At 39.4% G+C, this 22310-nt stretch overlaps 1 protein-coding gene across 4 annotated transcripts in view; it reads right to left on the bottom strand.

The window, feature by feature from the left end:
• LOC139166807 (arylsulfatase D-like) overlaps positions 1-22310 on the bottom strand; it is a 31594-nt gene that overhangs the window by 3785 nt on the left and 5499 nt on the right. For 2 of the 4 annotated variants that reach the window (XM_070750897.1, XM_070750896.1), the window contains exons 2-7: positions 14116-14256; positions 10467-10588; positions 7748-7870; positions 6107-6524; positions 4582-4718; positions 2390-2524 (exon numbers count right to left, since the gene is read on the bottom strand). In XM_070750897.1, coding sequence (XP_070606998.1) covers positions 2390-2524; positions 4582-4718; positions 6107-6524; positions 7748-7870; positions 10467-10588; positions 14116-14198 — 1018 coding nt within the window. In that variant the 5' untranslated portion in view covers positions 14199-14256. Of the gene's footprint in view, positions 1-2389; positions 2525-4581; positions 4719-6106; positions 6525-7747; positions 7871-8323; positions 8504-10466; positions 10589-14115; positions 14257-22310 lie in introns of those variants that run through there. The other 2 variants (XM_070750898.1, XM_070750900.1) reach the window with 2 other exon arrangements.

Here is a 22310-nt window from a genome sequence, read left to right as displayed (position 1 = left end):
TGGCCTGTTTTCACCACTGGGAGAGCAAAAACAGCCAAAAAGAAGCCCAAAAATCAGCTGGTCAGTGCATGCATGCGCTCTGGAGCTGACATTGGGCAATGCCTCAGATATGCTCCACGTGCCACCCGTAGCATGCATGCCATAGGTTCACCATCACTGATGTAGGTCTCCTGCTTGGACTAGATGACCTACAAAGTCACTTCCAATTCTATTAATCTGTTAAAAAAAGAATAACCGGGTTGGAAGGGACCTTGCTCAAGCAAGAAACGCAATCATTTCAAACAAACTCAATCATTTCAGAGAAATAGTTGTCCAGTCTCTTTTAAAAACCTTCAGTGTTGGAGCACCCACAATCTATGGAGACAAATCATTTCATTGATTAATTGTTTTGTCAGGAAATTTCTCCTTGCCTTGATTATTTTCCATGCATTACTTCTTGTCTTGCCTCTAAAGTATCTTATTACAATGGATACTTGCCCAAATTTCTGATCATCTTTGCAATAGGATATTCTTTTATAATTCAAATATAGATTTGATTCTTTATGCATGTTTTTTTCTTATTTTGTGACCATTTCTGAATAGGACCAAGCCTTCTTCATTTTATCAGCTAAACATATATTAACACAGAAGTTTCTTACCCTGTATCAGAATATAGGTTCACTATCTCTCCTCCTCTTTCTCTATCTCTCCCCCTATTGCTCTCTCTCTCTTTTTCTCACTTTCCCTCTCTTGTTTTCTTTCTCTCTCTCTTTCTATCTTGCTCTGTCGCTCTCACTCTCTCTCATTATCCGGAGGCTGGCGAAAGTGATTTTCAATGTCGGGCGCCAGCGAAGATTTTTATTAATTGAATGTTCCGGGCTGGCTGGCAGGGGGTGGGGAGAGCGCGCGCCGGCCCGTGCGCCCGACATTGAAAATCATCTTTGCCGGCCCCCGCTGTGAGAATGCCTGCCCCGCGTTCCCGCTGCAGGAGGAGCTGCGCTCCAAGGTGGGTAGCGGAGGAGAAAGAGAGGCGGATCGGGCAGGTGGGGGCAGTGGTGACTAGCCAGGGGCGCGAGGGGGCTAGAGGCGTGGGGGGGCGGGGGCGGCCATGGCTCCATGCGCGCCCTTGGAAAAGGGTGTGCGGGGGGCATTTTGGGGTGCGCTGGCGCAGGCGTGCGCAGCCTACAGGGAACAGTGCTGGGCACAATGACTGCTGTGGGCGCCAGGCAGCCGGCACATGGTGGCGGGCCAAAACTGCCCCCCCATTCTTCAATTTGGCCGGGCCCCTGATGCCAGTAGCAGTAATACTGGCCTATTGGCGGCCCTGAGAGTGGGCAAGATACAGTACATGAAGTGGATAACTGAAATACTGGAAGTTACAGTTTACCTACAAGAATTGTGTAGGGGCAAGAGGCAGGACAGTTGGAGAGCTTTTATTTTATTTTTATTTAATTTATTTGTCAAACATGTATAGTAGTTTGTATAAACATAAAATAAGTAAAAAGTAATGATAAAAAAGGACAATAGGACAGTAGGACAGGGATGGTAGGCACAATGATGCGCTTATGCACGCTCCTTACAGACCTTTTAGAAACAGGGAAAAGTCAACTGTAGACAATCTAAGCTTAAAGTTTTTTGGGTTTAGAGAAGAAACCATAGAGTCAGGTAATGCATTCCAGGCATGGTTCACTCTATTGCTAAAGTTGTATTTTCTGCAGTTGAGTTTACATTTAGTGTGAATCTATTACATGCTCGTTTATTGCTGTGATTGAAGGGGAAGTAGTCATTAACAGGAAGGATATTTTGGTATATGATTTTATGAACTACAGTTAGATCAGATTGGAGGTAATATAAATTGTCTAATTGCAGTATTTCAAGTCTGGTGGAGTAAGGTATTCTGTTGCGAGCTGAGGAGTGAAGGACTCTTCTTGTGAAATATTTCTGGACTCTCTCGATTGTATTAATGTCTGATATGCAATGTGGGTTCCAGACAGGTGATCTGTATTCTATAATTGGTCTAACAAATGTTTTGTATTTGGTTAGCAGTGTAATGTTTCCAGAGAAGAAGCTACATAAGATTAGATTTACAACTCAGTGCTTTTTTTTTTGGCAATGTTGTTACAGTCGGCTCTAGTGGTTAGGTCATTGGATGTGAGTACTTCAAGGACTTTGACAGAGTGTGGGTCATCTACAAGTTTTTTTCCTCCAAGTTTTTTTCCTCCAAGTTTGTATTTTGTATTTTGATTATCTGTAGAGTCAAGAGGAGTTGCTTTTACTTCATGGAACATAATATTTTACGGGCAAATGTCAAAATACTGTAAAATTTCTTCTGAATGATTTTTTAAAAACTATTTTTCACTTATAATACTTGATCAATCAGTTCTGAAAGTTCTGCAGCCCATAGTCTCACCTTTGTATTTACCATTCCAGCCACCCATCCGTTCACCCCATTGAAAAACTTCTATTTTTCCGCCATTGTCTGAAGTAAAGTATGTAAATGTGTCATTCTTCAATCCCTCTTTGTTGAGAGCAGCAAGAATGTTTCCTGTAGAATTTAAGCAAATGCAGTTTATTGCCAAACAGGAGATTAAGCAATAACATTAATATCTGAACAAATACAAAGAATTAATAAATTTATCTATTGCATGTACCAAGATTTTTGGCTTTCATTAGTTCAAAATAACTATGGAGGGTATTAAAGTGTCTTATGCTTGCAAAGGATTTCTTTCATTGTAGTTAAGAAAAAAACGAGTGAGGAACAATTGCCAATAAATACTTATAATGGTTCCATTTTTAACCCTTATATCTAACTCTTTTTCCCATTGAGAAATTTATCTACAAACAAAAATAATTTGTCATTTGTATCACATGTTAGCTTTATTACCAGATCATAAACATATCTGTTGTATGTTCACATTTAAATAAACATGATATAACCTTCAGTCTTATCTGTTGCATAGTTAAAGAAATTAGGGAAACTGCCATCAAGACAGTGAAACCTTTTTCATCTCTGATTTCACAGACCATTATGCAAAATTTGGCTTCATTATAATGGCCAATATCAAACAAACAAACAAACAAAGTTTTCTGTGACATCTTGGCAACTCCAAGAGATCTCAAGAAGTGGGATAATGAGAAAACAGAAGATATGTCATATTCCTTCAGCATATCCCACCCTGCAAGAACAATTCTCAACATTTTTCTCAAATGGTCTTTATGGATGCCTCATTTTACCTGAACCATCACCCCATATAGAAAAGTACTAGGTATTTGTTTACAATCTTAGAAGATAGAGACGCTGACGATTCATTTGTTCAATAAAGCCTGGGGAGAGCAAAAATTCCCTCCTCGCCCCTTGGTGGCTCTTTGGAAGCTGAAAACACCCTTCTAGAGCCTTTGTGCAAGCTGAAAATCAGCTGGCCGGTGTACCCATGCATGCTAGAGCTGAGCTAAGGCAATGGCTCATTTGCCAGCAGATATGCCTCCGTGCACCACTTGTGGCACACATGTCATAGGTTAGCCATCACTGACATAGGAGAAGTCTTTGCGAATATTGGCATTACTCAGTTGGGCTGATCTATAATTGATCCTATTGTTCAAATTCTGCCTGTTCTTCAGGTAGTAGCTTTTCTCCTTTATCTATTCCTGTAATATCAGCACAAAGATTTGGTATGCGGTCAACTTTGTAATGTAGAGAAAATAGAAGGGCAATTAACTGGATCTGCTGTATTTCTTTCGTAAGTATGATAAATGCAATATACAGTCCCATATCAATAAACCAAAGAACATGAAGCATTTCCTGCCATTTCTCCTCTTATTTGTTTTGCAAAAACAAGATTTAGCAATATTTCTCTTTCTTTCCTTGACAGTAAATAACTTTGTGAGTATATATGGAAGATTGTACAAAAACACTTTGTCTTAAAAATCATGTATGAAAGAGTAATTATATACAGTGGTACCTCATGATACGAACCCCTCGTCATATGAACTTTTCAAGATACGAACCCAGGGTTCGGAATTTTTTTGCCTCTTCTTACGAACTTTTTTCACCTTACGAACCTGCCGCCGGCCGCTGGGATCCCCACCTCCAGACTTGAGTTCCTCCCATTTTTTCCCACCCTGTCCTGCCCCATTCTCCCCTCTGGATCTCCATGGGTTTCCCCCATTTTTCCCCACCCTGTCTTGCACCATTCTCCCCTCTGGATCTCCATGGGTTTCCTCCGTTTTTCTCCACTCTGTCCTGCCCCATTCTCCCCTCTGGATCTCCATGGGTTTCCCTCCCCGCACTCCATTCGCCTCAGCTTCGTCTGCCGGCAGCTTTTTTTTTTAAGCCTTAATGTTTTGGATTTTCCTAATCAGCTTGCACGCATTATTGGCTTTTCCATTGATTCCTATGGGAAACATTGTTTCATCTTACGAACTTTTCACCTTACGAACCTCGTCCTGGAACCAATTAAGTTCGTAAGATGAGGTATTACTGTATTTTGTCTCTAATTATTGGCGGATAAGGTACAAAATTCAAAGCAATTGGATATGGTAAATATGTTGAAGATCAATAAAAAGAAAATGTTTCCAAGAAAGATAACTATTTTAATTACTCACCAACCATCCAATCCATCTCCTCGACATTGTCTCCATATAAACCATGCTTGCTTGTTCCATGGAACAGACTAGAGCTGTAACATGGTGTGTGGACATGTAAGAACGAAACAAAAAGAAGGAATGGCCTTTTTTTGTTTCTGGGGGGAAAAAAAGATAAAATAAATGACCTCACAGTTTCAGTTAAAGATAGAGGTAATCCTCAATGTATGACCACAATTGAGCCCAAAATTTTCATTGCTAAGCAAGACAGTTGTTAAGTGAATTTTGGTTCATATTTGGCTCATATTTATTTATTTATTTTGCCCTTCTTTGCCTCAGCTGTTAAGTGAATCATTGCAGTTGTTAAATTAATAACACAATTATGTTAATCTCATTTTACCATTGATTTTGTTTGTCACAAGTTTATCACATGACCCTGGGACATTGCAACCAGCATAAATATGAGCCAATTGCCAAGTGTCTGAAATTTGATTGTATAACCATAGGGATGCTACAACAGTAATAAGTGTAAAAATTGGTCATAAGTCACTTTTTCAGTGCCCTGTAACATTGAATGGTCGCTAAATGAATGGTTGTAAGTCAAGGACTACCTAAATGCTATTTAGCCAAGTGGAATTAATGGGTAACACCCCTGTATGTATCAGGTTTTATTAGCTCTTCTCCAGTGGAGAGCTATACTTCTATAGGCTGAAACTAGAGGGGACATAAAGAAACAAATGATGAAAGAAAAAACAATACAATTCATAGGTGTTAGTGCATAAAAACAAACCAGAGGATCTAAGACCACTGCTTCCATTATTGTTTTTGGGTAGCAGTGTCATTTTATAAAGAATAATTGCCAAAACAACATTAGATAGATTGGGTAGTGTGGATTATTTAATATGGATATTTGTGATCCTGAATTGAAATACAAGGGATATAGTACTTGTGGCAAGATATCTACAGGTTCATCTACAGGACACATTCTAAATTTTCTTCCAGATGGAACAAAGAAAATAATATCTTTATGGTGAAATTCAAGGTGCTGGTTGTCACCTTTAATTGTAATTGTAATTTGTAATTTATTAAATTTATAAGCCGCCAAACTCCTTTTGGACTCTGGGTGGTGCACAAACAATATAAACAGCATAAAATAATATAAACCCCTCAAAAACATTCATTACTTTGGGCCATTCATTACTCCTGGAGACCTAGTTATATGCCTGGGCCTGCGGTCCCAAGTATGTGAATAATCACATTTCTGGTTATATTTAACATCTATGGATTGTGATATTTTTCCTTACCTGTTATATGTATTTAATCTTTAGTATTGTGTTTGTAAGTTGTGATTGCAGTTTCTTAATTGATTCTACGAATCACTTTTTTGAGATAGGCAAACTGATATATTGAATGAACAAACGAACGAACGAACGAACGAACGAACGAATGAATGAATGAATGAACAAACAAATTAATGGATGGATGGATGGAATCAAGCATATGTTCAGTTTGTGGGAATAGTCTACTGAAGTTGCATATTAGTTACCTTTCAATAAATGAGACAGCTTCCTTCACTACCCTAAAAGCCGCATCTTCTAGTTTCAAAGGTTGTTGAACAATTTCATGATTTCTGAATATCAGACAGTTCCAGAATTTTAGAAATAAATAATGCACAAAAGTGTAGGTAATATAGAGAATGCCACACAACATAATGATAAAAACTATTTTCCATTTCAAAGAAACCAAACCAATAATCTTTCCAACCAGAAGAGTTGACAGCAAAACAGCAACTATTTGAACATAATATGGATTATTATTTCCTGGTTCAAGCTCTGAATATTCCCAACTCAGACAATCGTTCACAAGACTGAAAGGATCACCATAGAAATAATCAAAGCCATTGTTTAAGGGATGGTGACAGTGGTCATTGTGGGATTCACAGTTCAAACCCTGATGCCATTTTCCTGAAAATAGAAACACAGAAATGATTTTTAACAGCTCAGCAAAAATAGATTCAACATTTATGTACAAGGACTAATAATCAATTTGATAACCATTTACCAGAAAGGACACATTGAAAAAAGGTCACAGTGGAAAAAAAATAGTGAAGTAGAGAACATTTGTAGAAATGTCATTTCTGCCACTTACAGCTAATAGAGCCAATTCTGAATGAGCCCAGCAACCTTAACCCTGCTCCTATGCTTGGGTCTATATGACCCGAAATGAAATTTGAGACACTGTAGATTATTTGTCATGCGGATCTGAAACTTGTGATTAATTGACTTTTCCTCATTTGAGGGTTTTTTACTATGAGTGTGGTTTTTTTCCATTTTGCTTACTTTTTGCCACACTTTCATTACACCCAAAACAGTACAAGTGTATACAGTAAATGCGAACCTAACAGCAGGGTTAACTGAGATCCCGGGTCTCCAGCCATTCAGTTCAAAGCCAAGTAGAAATCTTACTGAGTTCCATGGGTTTCCCCCCCAGTGAATATGCCCAATTTTGTTCCCAGTTAGAAATGAATTATTTAAAAGATAGAAACCATAAATCCTGACTTTTTAACTCTTGAAAACACAGAAACAACCTAGCATTACACCAGCAAATGAGCTGGGTTTTTTTTTTTTTGCAGCAATCTGGATACTACAAAATAACCAGTCTTGTATTCTGTTACAATTATAGTCTTGCTGCTAGGAATGAAGAGATGAGATGATAAGATATTATCCTTAAAGTAGTTAGTTTTATTATGCATTTTGCTTTGGGGTCCATAAAATGTATGTTACTTTGTCCTGATCAACCTAAAATATGTAAACTTTTTTGTTTTAAAGTTTCGAATAGGAATATGGAGTGTAGGTTTTTATACTTTCAAACAGCAAAGGGCTACAGAAGTTTTTATTACCACACTTTAGCCATGGCTTATGCAGGCTGTCCTGCATTTTCTTTCAACATCTTTCAGTGCAAATTGGGTGCTCTGGGGTAGAGCTCCATTTTCCCTACCCCACTGCTTTCCTGGTGGGAAGCAATCAGCCCATTCCTGCTTTCAAATATGAAGAGTAAAAGCTGTAACGGTCCAAATAAATACAGCGTCTTCCATCCTGAAAGGTTATTCTTTCATCTGGGAAACTTGGGGAAAGGAATTAAAATCTGAACTATGATACTTGTCATTATGGACAAAAACTCACATTACCTATCATGCCAGTAGTGTAGCCTTGCTGCTGTAATAAGGTAGCAAATGTAGTTTCATTTGTAGGCAGCCCTCCTGTAGTACCTGGCCCAGCCTTGACACGCCTCTCAGTTGTAGCTGCCATGCCTAAAATATTAACAGAGGAATAAATGAATGCCCTCTTTGTCCTTCTCAGAATTGGAAAAACAATTCACGTTGGAGGAAGGGTTTAAAAAAAACCCTGAAGCAGAGTGAAAACAGTTTTGCAAACTTTAGCAAAGACCATCAAACTGAATATATATTCTAGCCTTCAGAAACTCTGTAACATTTCTAATCACTGGAAATAAAGCAGGAAAGCTTTGGTGAGTGTAGTATTGGTAATAGCAATGTGACAGGTTACAGGAAGCTATGCTTCTGTATAATTCCATCACAAATGCACTGAGGCAGACAAGACTTCCAAATCCTTTGTTATAGTCAGCTAATAAGCAAAAGTTGACAGTAGGACTTAGTTTTGTTCCACAAAGAAAGGCTAAGAAATACAATTAATAGAGTTGAGTGGCAAAGGAAGATGGAACTTGTGTGAATGCCATTATCATATACCCCTGACTGAAGATCTGTATGCTTCTTCTGTTTGGGTTGGTTGTTCTCCTCCTCTGATTATACATCTTCAAGAAGATGCACATGGAATGGTGAGGGAAGAAGGGGACACCTGTCTAGCCAGCCAGATGAGTTGAATCAATCCTGGCAATCAATCAGGTGGTGATTGGGCAGGTCAGTTGGCAAAGAGGCTCTGGAAAAAGGCAGGAGACCAAACATTGGTGACCAAACCAAGGCAGCCTGAGAGAGCGCAAGTATCAATTCTGAATAGGGAAGAATACTATACATCACTGCCATATGAATTGTGTAGTGTTCTCCAGAGGCAAAAAAAAAATCACCTTACAATCCATTTTAAATTAAGGTGACCAGACGTCCTGCTTTTTGTGGGACAGTCCCCCTTTTTGCCAATTTGTCCCACGTCCTGTGGTTTTTTAAAAAAGTCCTGATTTTTTGGAAATCTGAATGAATTTATCTAACACGCTTCCCTCCCTCGGTTTCTCTCTCCTCACCAAAACATCCCAGGGATGCCATTTCACCGAGTCAAGCAGGGATATGGGTTTAGTCCCACGTGGGTCAGGCCGGCCAGCCAATCCATGGCCAGAGAAACCCGTGCAATGCCCCGCCTTCCTCCTCCTCCCCACTCCCTTCTGTTTTCTTCAGCCGCGACTGCTGAAAATGATTAATTTTTGACATATGACTGTCACACTGAATGGAGTCGGGTTTGAGGAACTGAGCTGGCTGTCCCAGCTGCACAAAGGACGATCGCTTGCACAGGCTGTTCTCCAGCTGGAACAGAGCGTCGCATTCCCCAAATGCCTCCCACATCCACCTTGTTGCAGAAGTTCTTCAACAAAAAGAACAGCTTGTTTCCCCCCTACCAGGTCCGAGCATCATGAAAGTGTGTGTGTGTGAGAGAGAGAGAGAACAAGAGAAATAAAAAGGGAGGAAAAAAGAGGGAGGGGATAGAGAAAGAAAGAGGAAAGGGAGGGAGGAAGAAAAAGAAAGAGATTTTTTTTCTCCATAAACACCAAATTTGTATGGGGAAACTGTGGGGTGAAGTGAAAGCCGGGGCGGGAGAGAAGTGCGGGAGAGAAGCGATGGTGGGAAAGGCACCATTGGCTGGGTCTTAAAAGGGGCATGGTTTATTTGCATTCCGAGAAGGAGGAGCCCCTCAGTGCTTCCTTCCCCCTGCCAAGCGGCCTGGCGGTCCTCATGCTGTTCCTCCGTCTCCCCTTCCTGATGAGTCAGCGGAGACACCAGCATTGCCAAATTTCTACAAAATGTGGCAGAAAATCAAAATATATGTTTTAATGAAAGAAGAAAGAAGATATTCTTGAGATAAATGTACTATTTTCATGAAATCTTGAGAATTCACAAAAAGATTCTGAACCTAGTGTTAGTATTTTTTTTCTATAGAAATTTAATAGGACTTAGTCAAAGCAGTAAGTAAATTCCTATGTATTTCAGAAATGGAAGCTGCATGTCCCCAAATTATGAGTCTTCTATTTTATGGCTTTATAATTAATATTTACAATATAAATTGATCTCTTAAATCTGCTTCTCCCCATTATGTTAACATAGAGGATGTAGCGATGAGTCCCTAGTAGACCTCAGCCTGATTTTGGGGACTTTACCTTGACTTTAACACAGGAACCATGAATAGTACAGGGATGTTGAAGGTCTTCCAACCCCCTGCTCAAGCAGGAAACCTGTACCACTTCAGAAAATGTCCACTATCTTCTTTAAAGCTAACAAATAAGTATAGTATAGTATATGAATAAGATCTGCCATAAGCCTGTGTTTCTTGACAAGTAACAGAATTGGGATACAAATAAAATATAGATGTACAGCTAGGACTCAGCATTGTTCATATGTTGCCCATTATGAAACAAATAAGCATTTAATCTTTGTGTATTGATACTAAGTCTACATTTCCTTTATCTAATGTTAAATGGCATCTAGTTCTTTCTATGAGATAATCTTTATTTTAAAAAAATATACCCTTATTTGTTATACATTAAATATATTTAATATGCAATATGAAGGTCTGGCTACTATTTTCAAATAATCTAGTTCTCAATAACAGAGTAGCATATCCATAGCTAAGCAACCTTCTTGTCTGCTATTTTCACAAAAATCTACCAACCTGATCTGATGGGATATCTACCAGTGAGGAAAGCAGATCTGCTTGGAGTACAAAGAGATGCTGCACTAATATGCTGAGTAAGTTTTAGCCCTTCTTTTGCCAGCTGATCGATATTTGGTGTCCTAAAAAGGAGAGAGAAAATGATACCCAAATAGAATTGTCTGCCTTATCTTCAAGAATCCTAACAAAGCAAAACATTAATGCTTCTTTTCAGAATAAGGCCTAAAGCACTATCTCAAATGAGATGGTGCCCAGAGCTTCTGGATTAGCAAAATCTTTTCACATTCTTAATTGTTCAGCCGAAGACTTGGTAATTTTTATTTGATAGATATTCCTAATATCTTGTGGGGCCGGGGAGAAGTTAATGGAGGAGACCACAGTTTTGTTGATTTCTTGTTGGAGCAGTGTTTTGGGCAGGTGTTTCTGATGCTTCTTTCTTTAGTTCAGACTATGGGTGTCAAACCTGCGGCATCCCGTTGCTGTCACATGACCTTTTGTGTATGAAGTTTCGGAAAGTTACCCTAATTAATTTATGAGTCATGAACCAAACTTTTAAAGAAATATAACAATTTATTATGAGCAACATTCTGGCAAAACTCTAATGCAGTCATAAACTGAGATCACATAGTTACGTGCCCTCATGACCCTGTTTCCCCCCTCCTCATTGGGCATGTTATAAATCACATTCTCCAAAGAATCACATTGGCAGGCTGTGAAATCCCACACTCCTCTTTCTGCCTTTTAACCCAGGACACAACCAGTAAAGGAAACATTTGTGGAATGTACTTTCAGTTAGTATAATCAGCCACTTCATATAAGCATTCCTGAAAAGGCCTCCCTTAATATATATCCATGGTGTCAAATACTGCACTGAATATGAATTTTTGCAAGATAGAGCTGCTTTGGCTCATATGGAATGAAATGCATCGCATATATTCATAAATCACCTGCATGCATATGGGTTGCATATGTTAAGAGTGTGCGGAGTCATTTGATTGATATCTGTCTCTCTGCCACACAAAGGAAACAAGACAGCTTGACACAATGGTCAGGTATGGGAGATTCCATTCTATATCCTACAATGAGCATCTCTGTATTTGGGGAATGGCAGAGGTAGAAGACCTGGCTCACATCCTATTTGATTGTTCCTTATATAAGGGTGTGAGAGATAGGTACCTTGGTCTAAATACCAAAATAATGACCCATTGGGATCCTCATATCAAAACGACTTACCTTATGTGCAGCCAGAACTTGAAAATAACATTTAACACAGCACAGTACCTAAAAAAATGGTACGGTTGAGATCTGCATACGTGTGATTGATTGGGTTAGATTGCAAGGGTGATACCAAAATATAATTTCATCATATGTTATCTACCATATTTTTTGACGTATAAGATGCATCTTTTCCTCCTCTAAAAGAGGCTAAAAATTTGGATGCGTCTTATACTCCGAATGTAGTTTTTCAAAGTTTTCCCCCCCAGCCCTAATGAGGTGCTAACAATCTTCCCAGCTTGCAAGGGTGTTTTCATTGCTACTCCCCTCAAATAACCCTTTTTTTACCCCTATGTCTTTGCATGCTTTTTCATGGCTACTCCCTCCAAAAAAAGTTTTATTCAGCCCTAACCAGGGGATAAAATAATGTGCTGAAGCTGAGCAGACAAAGAATGCTAGCCAGATGAATATCTGATATGTAGATTCCCCGCCCCCCCCCCTATTTTCTTTCTCCAAAACTAAAATGCATCTTATACTCCGGTGCGTCTTATATTCTGAAAAATATGGTATATCTTAAATTATTGTATTTTATTCAATTTCATTTTAGACTGTGTTTTATTGCAATTTCATTTAAAATCATATTTTATTCCAATTTCATTTTAAATTGCTCTTATAAAATTTTAGTAATAATTTGTTTCTGGAACTTTACACTTTGATATGGCCCAAGGGCTAATCAATAAAGACTCATGTATTTAGAAAGAAAGGGGTTAGAAATATAATTCCTTTTTTCTCCCTCAACTCAAAGATGTAGTGTGCAGGGGTGGGCAGCTCCCAGAATGGGCGGGGGGGACACCGTTATGGTTGCAAAAATGGAGCTGTGCGCACAGCTGGAGCTGACTGACGGATGTGCACATACAAAACCAGTGAGATTCTGATGTGAAATTTCAGTTGCTGTACATGCGCAACAGCTGAATCTCATTGCATGCCTGAGAACCTAGAGCACCAGCCAGGAGCAACAGTGGCAACACCAAGCTCCAGCCGCCTGTCATACTCCCCGCGTCAGTGAGGCAGAAAGAAGGAGGCAAAGGAGCTAGTAAGCGCTGTGGCCTCCTCCCAAAGATAGGGAAAAAAAGTTTAAAGAGACCAGGCAGCAGGGACATGGAGCGGAACCTTGCAAAATGGGGTCGTGGTCGTCTGGAGGTCTTTCTTGTGAGCAGCGGGGACGCAGAGGGGAACCTTTCAAAAGGTGGGCGGGGGGCAGCCGGAGGTCTCTTACCTGTGCAGGCGGGGGAGGAAGAGAACAGATCTCACTCAATGGAGGGCTCTTCTGCCCCCCTCTCTTGCCCTCCAAGCAGCAGCAGCCATTTTCACTGATTTTTGGCTTTTTTTTTTTTGCTTCTGCGCATTCACAGAAGCAAAAAATGCCGGAAATTGGCAAAATCTCTCTAGTGTGAGCATCCTCACGTGAGATTTGACTTCTGCGCATGTGTAGGAAGCCAAATATCATGCCGGGAGCATGCGCCCACCTGCCACCGGGAGCGTTCCACAAGCACTGGTGACAGGCAACCCTTCACTGGTTGTGTGGCTGTTTTAGCTTTGCAAGTCAGATGGAGGGAAAAATGAATGGGACTACCTGGGAATCTGATACCTTATGAAACTGATACTCATTTTGAAGTCTGCTGGAAAGGCATAATTGGATAACTTAGTAAAATTACTATGTTTTCTTCTGTCAAATTTGTTTATGAAAATTTTTGCTTTGTGTGGCTAAAATTTGGCTATAAGAATTACCTATGGATTTGCTTAAAGGGCTTCTGTTGTGTGTCTTCTATTTTTGTGAACGGGCATGGTGAAATGAGCCGAGATGGTGCAGTGGGTAGAGTGCAGTACTGCAGGCTACTTCAGCTAACTTCTAGCTGTAGTTCAGCAGTTCAAATCTCACCACTGGTTCAAGGTTGACTCAGCCTTCCATCCTTCCAAGGTGGGTAAAATGAGGACCCAGATTGTTGGGGGCAATATACTGATTCTGTAAATCACTTAGAGAGTGCTGTAAAAGCATTATGAAGTGGTATATAAGTCTAAATGCTATTGCTATTGTTATGCTATTGCTATAGTAATACAAGAGACCAGTCTCCTAAATTGAAATATCTATTTGTATCCTAGGTACCTGCATGCTTATATAATAATCATGGTGCATGTGATATCACTGAGACATGTATCAGGCATCTATGATTCATATTGTAGTCCTAACTGTATATATATTATATATCCTTCATATGGCATCTTAGATATTTTGCCCTGATGGACAATATTTTCCTGTCACTTAATGTAGCCTTCTTAATATCCCACAATAGAAATTAGTGCATTATTCTTGAACTGTATTTTAAAAAATCTTTTAAACCTAGTTTTAAAAAAATACTTTTTTGGTAACATTTACCTGATAGTATCATTTCCAAAGCATCCCAAATCACCAATTCCAAGATCATCTGCCATTAGGATCAAAATGTTAGGTTTTGACATGCCGGTTACCCAGGTTGGGGAAAATAAGATGGAAACAAGCACAACAGTTGGAGAACAACTGTAAAAATAAGAGCAATATTACCAGTAGAATAGAATTTTCAAAAATGTTTCAATTGTTACAGGTAGAGAATTTCTTTGATGCAATCCGATCCAGAATGAAAGACCTTCTGATGTCAAAGTTTTATTGAAATGTTGTAGTTTCTTCAACTTTTAGTTGCCACCTTTCTTAATTGGAAACTGGACCATCTTCAGAGAACGTCTCTGTTGTTGTCTATGTGGGGTATTTATAGTGCCTGTTGCATATAGCTTTTTAGATGTTGATTGGGGTGTGTTGATGGCTGGCTTTTAAGTAAGGAGCTGTCATTTGCTTGTGCTGTCCAGCCCTTCCCTTTTAAGTATTTATTTGTTCGTTCGTTTGTTTGACTTATATGCTGCCCCTCTCCGTGGACTCGGGGCGGCTTACAACATTCGATAAAACAGATACAATATATAAAACATTTCTAAGCCTATTAATAGAATAGTTAATTTAAAAATTATCTTAAAACTAATCCTTAATATCGAACAATCACATGCATACTATCACATCCAACACATTTACTGGGCAGAATCTGGGGTCTCGTGACTCCAAGCCTGACAACATAAGTGCGTTTTCAGGTTGGTACTTGATAGGTTTATGGTAAATCAGAACTCTTGTTGACTGATGGTGGGTTTATTTCCCAGGTTTTAATCCCTTCCCTTATTGTTTTTGTGTCTGCTCGTCCAGCAATCCTAGTAACTGCAGAATTAATATGTGTCCTTATTCATTCTAGTGTGAGACTACCAATGAGTTTGGGTCTTCTCGTCTGACCGCTTGCTTGTGCTCTCTTGCAGTTTGGTGGTTAGCTTCCTCCCCATCTGTCCTTGCATAGTCACGTGGACAGTCACAGTGGGTTTGGTAGATTATATTGAAAGTATCTGCCACCACTGAGCAATCTTTGCAATTCATAATGTTAGGACTCTGTCCAAACAGTTGGGTTGGCAATATATAAACCAACAATGTATGTCTGTATGTTTAACTGGATGCTACTTCTAATTGGCTGACATGTTACAGGTTGCCCTAAGAGGGAGTTAGAGATCATAGGTTACAGAAGCAAAACTAGATAAATTCTTCTCTTGACTTAAAATGATCAGTTTTACCATCTTGGCCAAATTCATTACTTTCATCCAAATGACCAGTGTGAGAATCAATGAATCTATAAAACATGGTTCCAAAAGCCACAGGATCCACATATTGATTGTGCAACCTGAGATATGTTCACTTTGCATAATCATTTTGAAATTTTTAGATTTGGTGTTTATTTGAGATAACTAGTGTTTTACTGTTAGCAATTGTTACATGAGCTGAATAAACTTGTTAGCCTTTTGAAAGTGTCTGCCTCAGTTTGTAAATCTTCTAAAACTGCCTCTCTCCCATAGTATCTGTTGTGGTTGGCTCTGGCCCAGCTCCTGTGCCAAGAAATGTGGAGGTGGATGTGGGGGAGACATCCACATGCCACAGGCCTATTTTGCTCCCAGTAGAATCTGCTGACGAAGTCTTGTCTGACCAAGGAAGCATGAGTGACAGGGAAGAGGGGAGTTTGGCAGACAGCCCAGGAGGAGATCAGTCATCTGTATCATCTCAGGATTCTGAACAAGAATTAATGACAGATCCACGCATGCGTAGAGTGAAGGATTATTACAAGAGAAAATGAGGCCGCCTGTGGTTGGGTGGGGCTGTTGTAATTAGTGCTACAGATAAAGGTGCAGCCTGGGGTTTTAGCCTCATGGCAGTTTATCTGATTCATTGTTTCAACAAGATCGTGGTTTTTGCTCTTCAGGATTGTGTGTGTGGACTCCCTGGACTTTAGAATTGGACTCAATTTCCCAGTTATTGGGTAAGCAATTGGATTGCATTTAACCTGTGCCTTGTGTGTATCAGAAAATCCCTTTGACATTTAAAAAGGGAGCTGTTTCTGTTTTTCTGTTTATAAAAACTTTTTGTTTTTCCTTTTATCGTGTGGCGTGTGTCTTCCTGGACTAATTACCCTGTAATTACGGGCAGTTGAGACCCACCGGCAGAACAGTATCTACCTAGCCAATTTGAATTGGAAAGGTTGGTGCATTCTGAGCTGCTTTGATTTAAAAATGCCATCTGTCAGGCCCCCAGAAATGTATCTCATCTTTAGCACTACCTGAAATGTTTCCCCTGAGATTTGGATGGCACTCATTCTGCTAGTGTTTCAAAAGGTCTATCTTATTGACAAACCTTTGGCAAGGATTCCTCACTTCCTTGAATTGTGTAGATTTTGTTTCCATTCCGTTTTTTGGGGGGGTCATCCTTGCCATCATCTATCCTTTATTTTTATTCATTTTTATTTTTCTTTGGTTTTAATGTTTTTTTATTTGTGAATTTTTATTTGTTGAGTGCTTGAGGACATACAAATATAAATAAATAATAGTAATATACCAAGATCTTTCTTGGAAGTTTACTATTGGTCTATTGGTGGCTACAAACCATATAAAACACAGTAAATTTTATAGACCATCTGTAGTGATTAGGATTTGCAAAGCATTTATGCAAAATGTCTGGTTTATATCCACTTGGCTATAAAACATTATTAAAACTGTTAAACAAAATCACATCAATATCCAGTTGGTTTCCTATTAATAGAGTTTCTACTGATATAAATCTGACTCACCCAGTTTCTTGTTAGAATAAATAAATGTTTTATTTGGGAAGAAGCTGAATTTCTTCTCTTCTTTTTCTGTTTTAATTTCTTAGGTATAAGTCTCAGATTGCTGACATTTCAAACTACAGTGACACTATTGCCTCCCAAGGACAATATCATCTGTCTGTCCATCATCCTGGGGGGGGGGGAATTATGTCACGCTGAGAATTGCCAGCCAACAGAGACATTCAGTAGTTAAAGAGTTAATGTGTGCCTTCCCTCTAATCACACCCATATTTACATCACATCCCACATAGTCACATCCGCCTGCTTACGTAGCAAGCATTCCAATCTAATATGCTTCTCTGTGCAGCCATGTTCCGGCTATTTATAAAGTGCCGCTCCTGGCACACTTTACTTTCTGTTTACTAAATAAAGTTTGTTTTACTTTCATTCCTGCCTGCCGGGTCTAATTAAATAAATCCATCCCTCAACATGGTAGCAGAGGATGGTTCGTTTATTTTTAAATCAGGCTGAAATGCCTGCCAAGAAAGATTTACAAACATGGAGACCTCGGCAGATGCAGACTGTTCTAAAGAAAGATTTATTGCTCCAGTGAACGCTATGCCTGCTTCCAATGCACAAGAAATTCCTTCTCAAAGAATCTTATCTCTGGTTCCAGATAAAGAAGCGCTTCAAAGAGTGAGTAACGATTACATTCCTATTATAATTAATAGCTTGCAAGACGGCCAAACTGTCTCTGATGTTCCTAACTCTTCTGCAAAGCAAAAAGCATTTCTCTGTGAAAAACAATGCTCTCTGAAAAATCATGCAAGCAATATTAACTCAGTGGCAAAACTGAAAGCAGAATGTTATAAACCATATGTGTTCCTGGACAACTCTGAAATGAAAGCAAATGTTTTGAATTTTGAGCTGAGTACGCAGGCTAATTTAAAATGCAGTACAGAAACCACTACAAAACCTTATCAGCAAGCAAGTATGCCAAATATTTTTGGAGCTCTGCCACAGCTCAAAGTTAATGAGAACCAGATGTTAATAATGAATTTTGAGCAAGCTTCACAAGAATGTCAGTCCTTCTTATTGATATGCAGACTGTAAAAATTTTAGCAGATGATTTAAGGCATGAGATTAACGCAATGCAGAAATGTTTATCAGATTTACAACTAGACAAGAAAGCATATGATTTAACACAGCCTCAGAAGGACCTGATTGATTTCTGTTGTACCGAATTAATCAGAAAACAGCTCAAACTTGATGAGATAACAAGCATGTAATTAATGTATTGCCAAGGAGAAATATGTGGTTTACCAGAACAAAAGAAGAAAATGGCATCTGTCCAAAAACAGTCTGTTCTTTTGAAAAGCAGTGATGAGGTCATGCATTCCTTAGCACTCAAGGAACTAGGTGCAGCACCACCCAGTGGCCAAATTGAGAAAATACCCAGTTCAACTTGGTTTTTAGAATCTGGCTCATTTCCAAAATGTTGTTTTATTGCCAGAAGGCTCAAAAACGTCATCCAGTGACCATTTTAAGCAATGCAGGTCACCAGAAAATTTAGATGGCCAGAAAAATGTTGATTTGCGCCACAAGGATTTCTTTTTAGATTTCCAAATGAACAAAGAAGCTTCAGCAGAACAATTCTATTCTGCAGACAAAGAAAGGTTTGTACCTCAACAGACATTTTCGCAACAAGTACCCCAACCAAGTCAAGGGGTGCAATTCTCACAGGTACAACCACTTCAAGTTCAGAAGAAAAATGTTGATTTATGCCAAAAGGATTTCTTTTTAGATTTCCAAATAAATAAAGAAGCTTCAGCAGGACAATTCTACTCTGCAGACAAAGAAAGGTTTGTACCTCAACAGACATTTTCGCAACAAGTACCCCAACCAAGTCAAGGGGTGCAATTATCACAAGTACAACCGCCACAAGTTCCTGCTACACCCGTGCAACCGGCGCAAATTCCACTTCAGTCGGCTCAGCCATTGTTGGCACCACATCCTCAACTACAGCGACAGATACTGACTGCAACTCAAGAGCAATTTTCTGCCTCACCACCATTAAAAGAAGATGAAGTCATTTTGGAACGCAGGAGTCCTAGTAACTCCAGATCGGCTCAACGAGATTCCGAAAGCGAATCACACTCTACAATCAATACCGTGCTTCTAAAAAATGTTCCTGATTCAAATTGTGAGTATAGCACAAAACATTTATGGACTTTAGATAGCGGAGCTGCTTTTCACATTACTCACCAAAGAGAACTTTTTACTGAATTACATGAGTCTGACATAAAGCAGGTGTATGGATTCTCGAATCACCTATCCCAAGTCAAAGGAGAAGGAACTATCTACATAGATTAACTGGACCAGATGATTCCACGCGTTCTCTACATTCCAGACTCTGAAAGCAACATACTTAGCCTTCATCGCCTAAACAAAGACAGGCTACAAAGCTATGCTCCTGAACTATGATATCCACATTATTAGAAATGGAACTGTTGTCGCATATGCCATTCTGATTAGTGGTGTTTTCTACCTGAAGCCAAATTTTCGTTCACTGGTAGATGTAAGTATGAGCGTTCCAAACCATGAAAACGCAGGCCCAGAGAGAAAACCTGCTGCTACTATAAAATCAGAGGCTCATAAAGCCAATGTACCCCAAGATGTTCCGCATAATGTTGAAAATGCAAAACCTGTACTAACTAATAAACCTTTTCATTCCAGGTGCATCCACCATTGGCATCGTCATTTGGGCCATGCTTCATACGATGTCTTATCCAAGATGCCCGAGTGTGTGAACGGTTTCAAAGTCGATAGTAATTGTCCTATTTACCTCGATTGTTTTTTTTGTAACAAATCAAAATCAAAAGCTGCCCCCATTGCTAAGCATGCCCTTTGTTTGTCTTCACGCATTTTCGATTTGGTTCATACCGACATTGTCAGTCCATTTCGGCCTACTAGGAGTAACAATAAGTGTTTCTTAACAATTGTTGATAGTTTTTCTAGGTATGGTTTTGTATTTCTTATGAAACAGAAATCAGAGACGTTTCAGATCTTTACAGACTTTGCTGCACAGGTCTTCAATCAATTCGGTGTCCGTATCAGAAGAATCCAAAGTGATCGTGGCGGAGAATTCATATCTCAGCGATTCCAGAACTGGATGAGATGCAAAGGAATACGGCACCGAGCTTCAGCCCCTTACACTCCTCAGCACAACGGGATTTCTGAAAGATGCCAAGGTGTTTTACAGACTACATATCGCTGTCTCTTAGAAGATGCTGATCTCGACAATTCCTACTGGGGCGAAGCACTAAGGTATGCAAAGTACCTTGTTAATCGTACTTGGAGCAGTGTTTTAAAACAAACTCCGTACTACATGTTCTGTGGGAAGAAACCCGACATTCAAAACCTTCACATTTTTGGCTCGTATGCCATGGTTAACATTCCACTGGCCCAGAGAAAGAAGGGCGGTCCAGTGGCAGAAAGACTGAGATTTATAGGTTTTGATGAAAGTTCCAAGTACTACAAATTTACTGACTCTAACTACAGAGGTGTTATTTCCAATTCAGCAAAATTTGAGGAACATACAAATTGGTCCAGAATACACAGTAATGATACTTCAGTTTATTTTCCTAAAGATGTCCAAGGTACAGCGCAACTTGACTCTCAGATAGTTGTTCCAGTTGTTCCAGTTGTTCCAGTTGTTCCAGTTGTTCCAGTTGTTCCAGTTGTTCCAGTTGTTCCAGTTGTTCCAGTTGTTCCAGTTGTTCCAGTTGTTCCAGTTGTTCCAGTTGTTCCAGTTGTTCCAGATGTTCCTGATGTTCCAGATGTTCCTGATGTTCCAGATGTTCCTGATGTACAGTCTTCACCAGTCGCAGATGATGTTACTAGCGATGTAAATGAAGATGGAGATGACCAAAATGAATGGACCACAGTTCTAAGACGTTCCAGGAGAACCACAAAAGGAGTTCCTCCTCAGAGATATCAAGCGCAAGTAACTCAAAAATTGTTTCCTGTTATTTGCAACAATGTTTTACTTCCTCCTGATAATTTCTATCAAATAAGACATTTACCTGAACCTGAACAAGAAAAATGGTATGATGCCATGCAAGCTGAACTTGACAGTTTAAAGAAACTTAAGGTGTACAAACATGTTGACCCTCCAGAAGACAAGAGAGTTATTGGTACACGATGGGTCTACAGAATTAAGCGAAAGCCAAATGGTGAGGAACTATACAAAGCAAGATTAGTAGCACAAGGCTTCTCTCAGACTTTTCCAGATGATTACACCGATACTTATTCACCTACTGTCAGAAATGAAAGTGTCAAAATCGCCTTAACAACTGCCGCTGCCCTGAATTTAGAAGTTTTCCAGTTCGATGTCGAAACTGCCTATCTGAATGCTGATCTAGATGAAGAAATCTACGTGAAAGGTGCACCCGGATTCCAGGACCAGGAAGGACATGTCTGGCGCCTGCAAAAGAGTCTGTACGGATTGAAACAATGTGGTTTAATGTGGCATAGATGTCTAATTGACAAGCTGAATTCAATGGTCTTTATTAAGTCCGACTCTGATAAATGCGTGTTTACAAAAGGGCAAGGTAATGTTTATGAAATTGTTCTTGTTTATGTTGATGATATTGTTTACATTGGTCCAAATCAACGTATGAGTGAGATTTTTGCAAAAGGTTTAGAAAAACACTTTACACTGAAAAGCTTAGGACACATTCATGATTACTTAGGAGTTCAGATTCAGAAAACTCAGAAGGGGTTTAGCCTCTCACAAGCAAACAAGATTGATAAACTTTTGCAACAATGCAACATGGCTGATGCACGCCCATGTCGGTCTCCAATGCAGACAGACTTTTACAAGTTGACATACCAAAACAATCCTTTGTTTAAGGACCAAACGCTCAGTCATTGGGTCACTGTTATACATTAGCAGTTGGACAAGACCCGACGTTTCACTTAGTGTGAATTTGTTGTCACGACACGTAGGCAACGCAACTACATTTCATTGGACATGCATAAAGAGATTGCTCAGATACATGAAGCACACGATGGACATGAAGTTGTTCCTGGAACCAGAACACAACAAGTATCCTGAATTGATTTGCTATGCAGATTCCGATTGGGCGAGTGACATTGAAACTCGTCAAAGTACTTCTGGTTTTATAATGTTTTTGAATGGTTGTCCAATATATTGGAAAGTTAGAAAGCAGAAATTTATTTCTTGTTCCTCCACTGAGTCCGAATATGCTTGTGTTTCTGATTGTTGTAATGATTTAATCAATGTTTCTGCTCTCATTAATAGTATCTGGGCTGATCCAATGAAGCCAATTGTTATTATGGAGGACAATACTTCAGTAAAATTAATTGCTGAAGCTGAATATGTGGGAGCCCGTTC

The sequence above is a fragment of the Erythrolamprus reginae genome, chromosome 4 (assembly GCF_031021105.1).
Source record: "Erythrolamprus reginae isolate rEryReg1 chromosome 4, rEryReg1.hap1, whole genome shotgun sequence".
Lineage (NCBI taxonomy): Eukaryota > Metazoa > Chordata > Lepidosauria > Squamata > Dipsadidae > Erythrolamprus > Erythrolamprus reginae.
The sequence above is the reverse complement of the archived record's forward strand: the minus strand, read 5'-3'. Positions and strand labels throughout refer to the sequence as shown.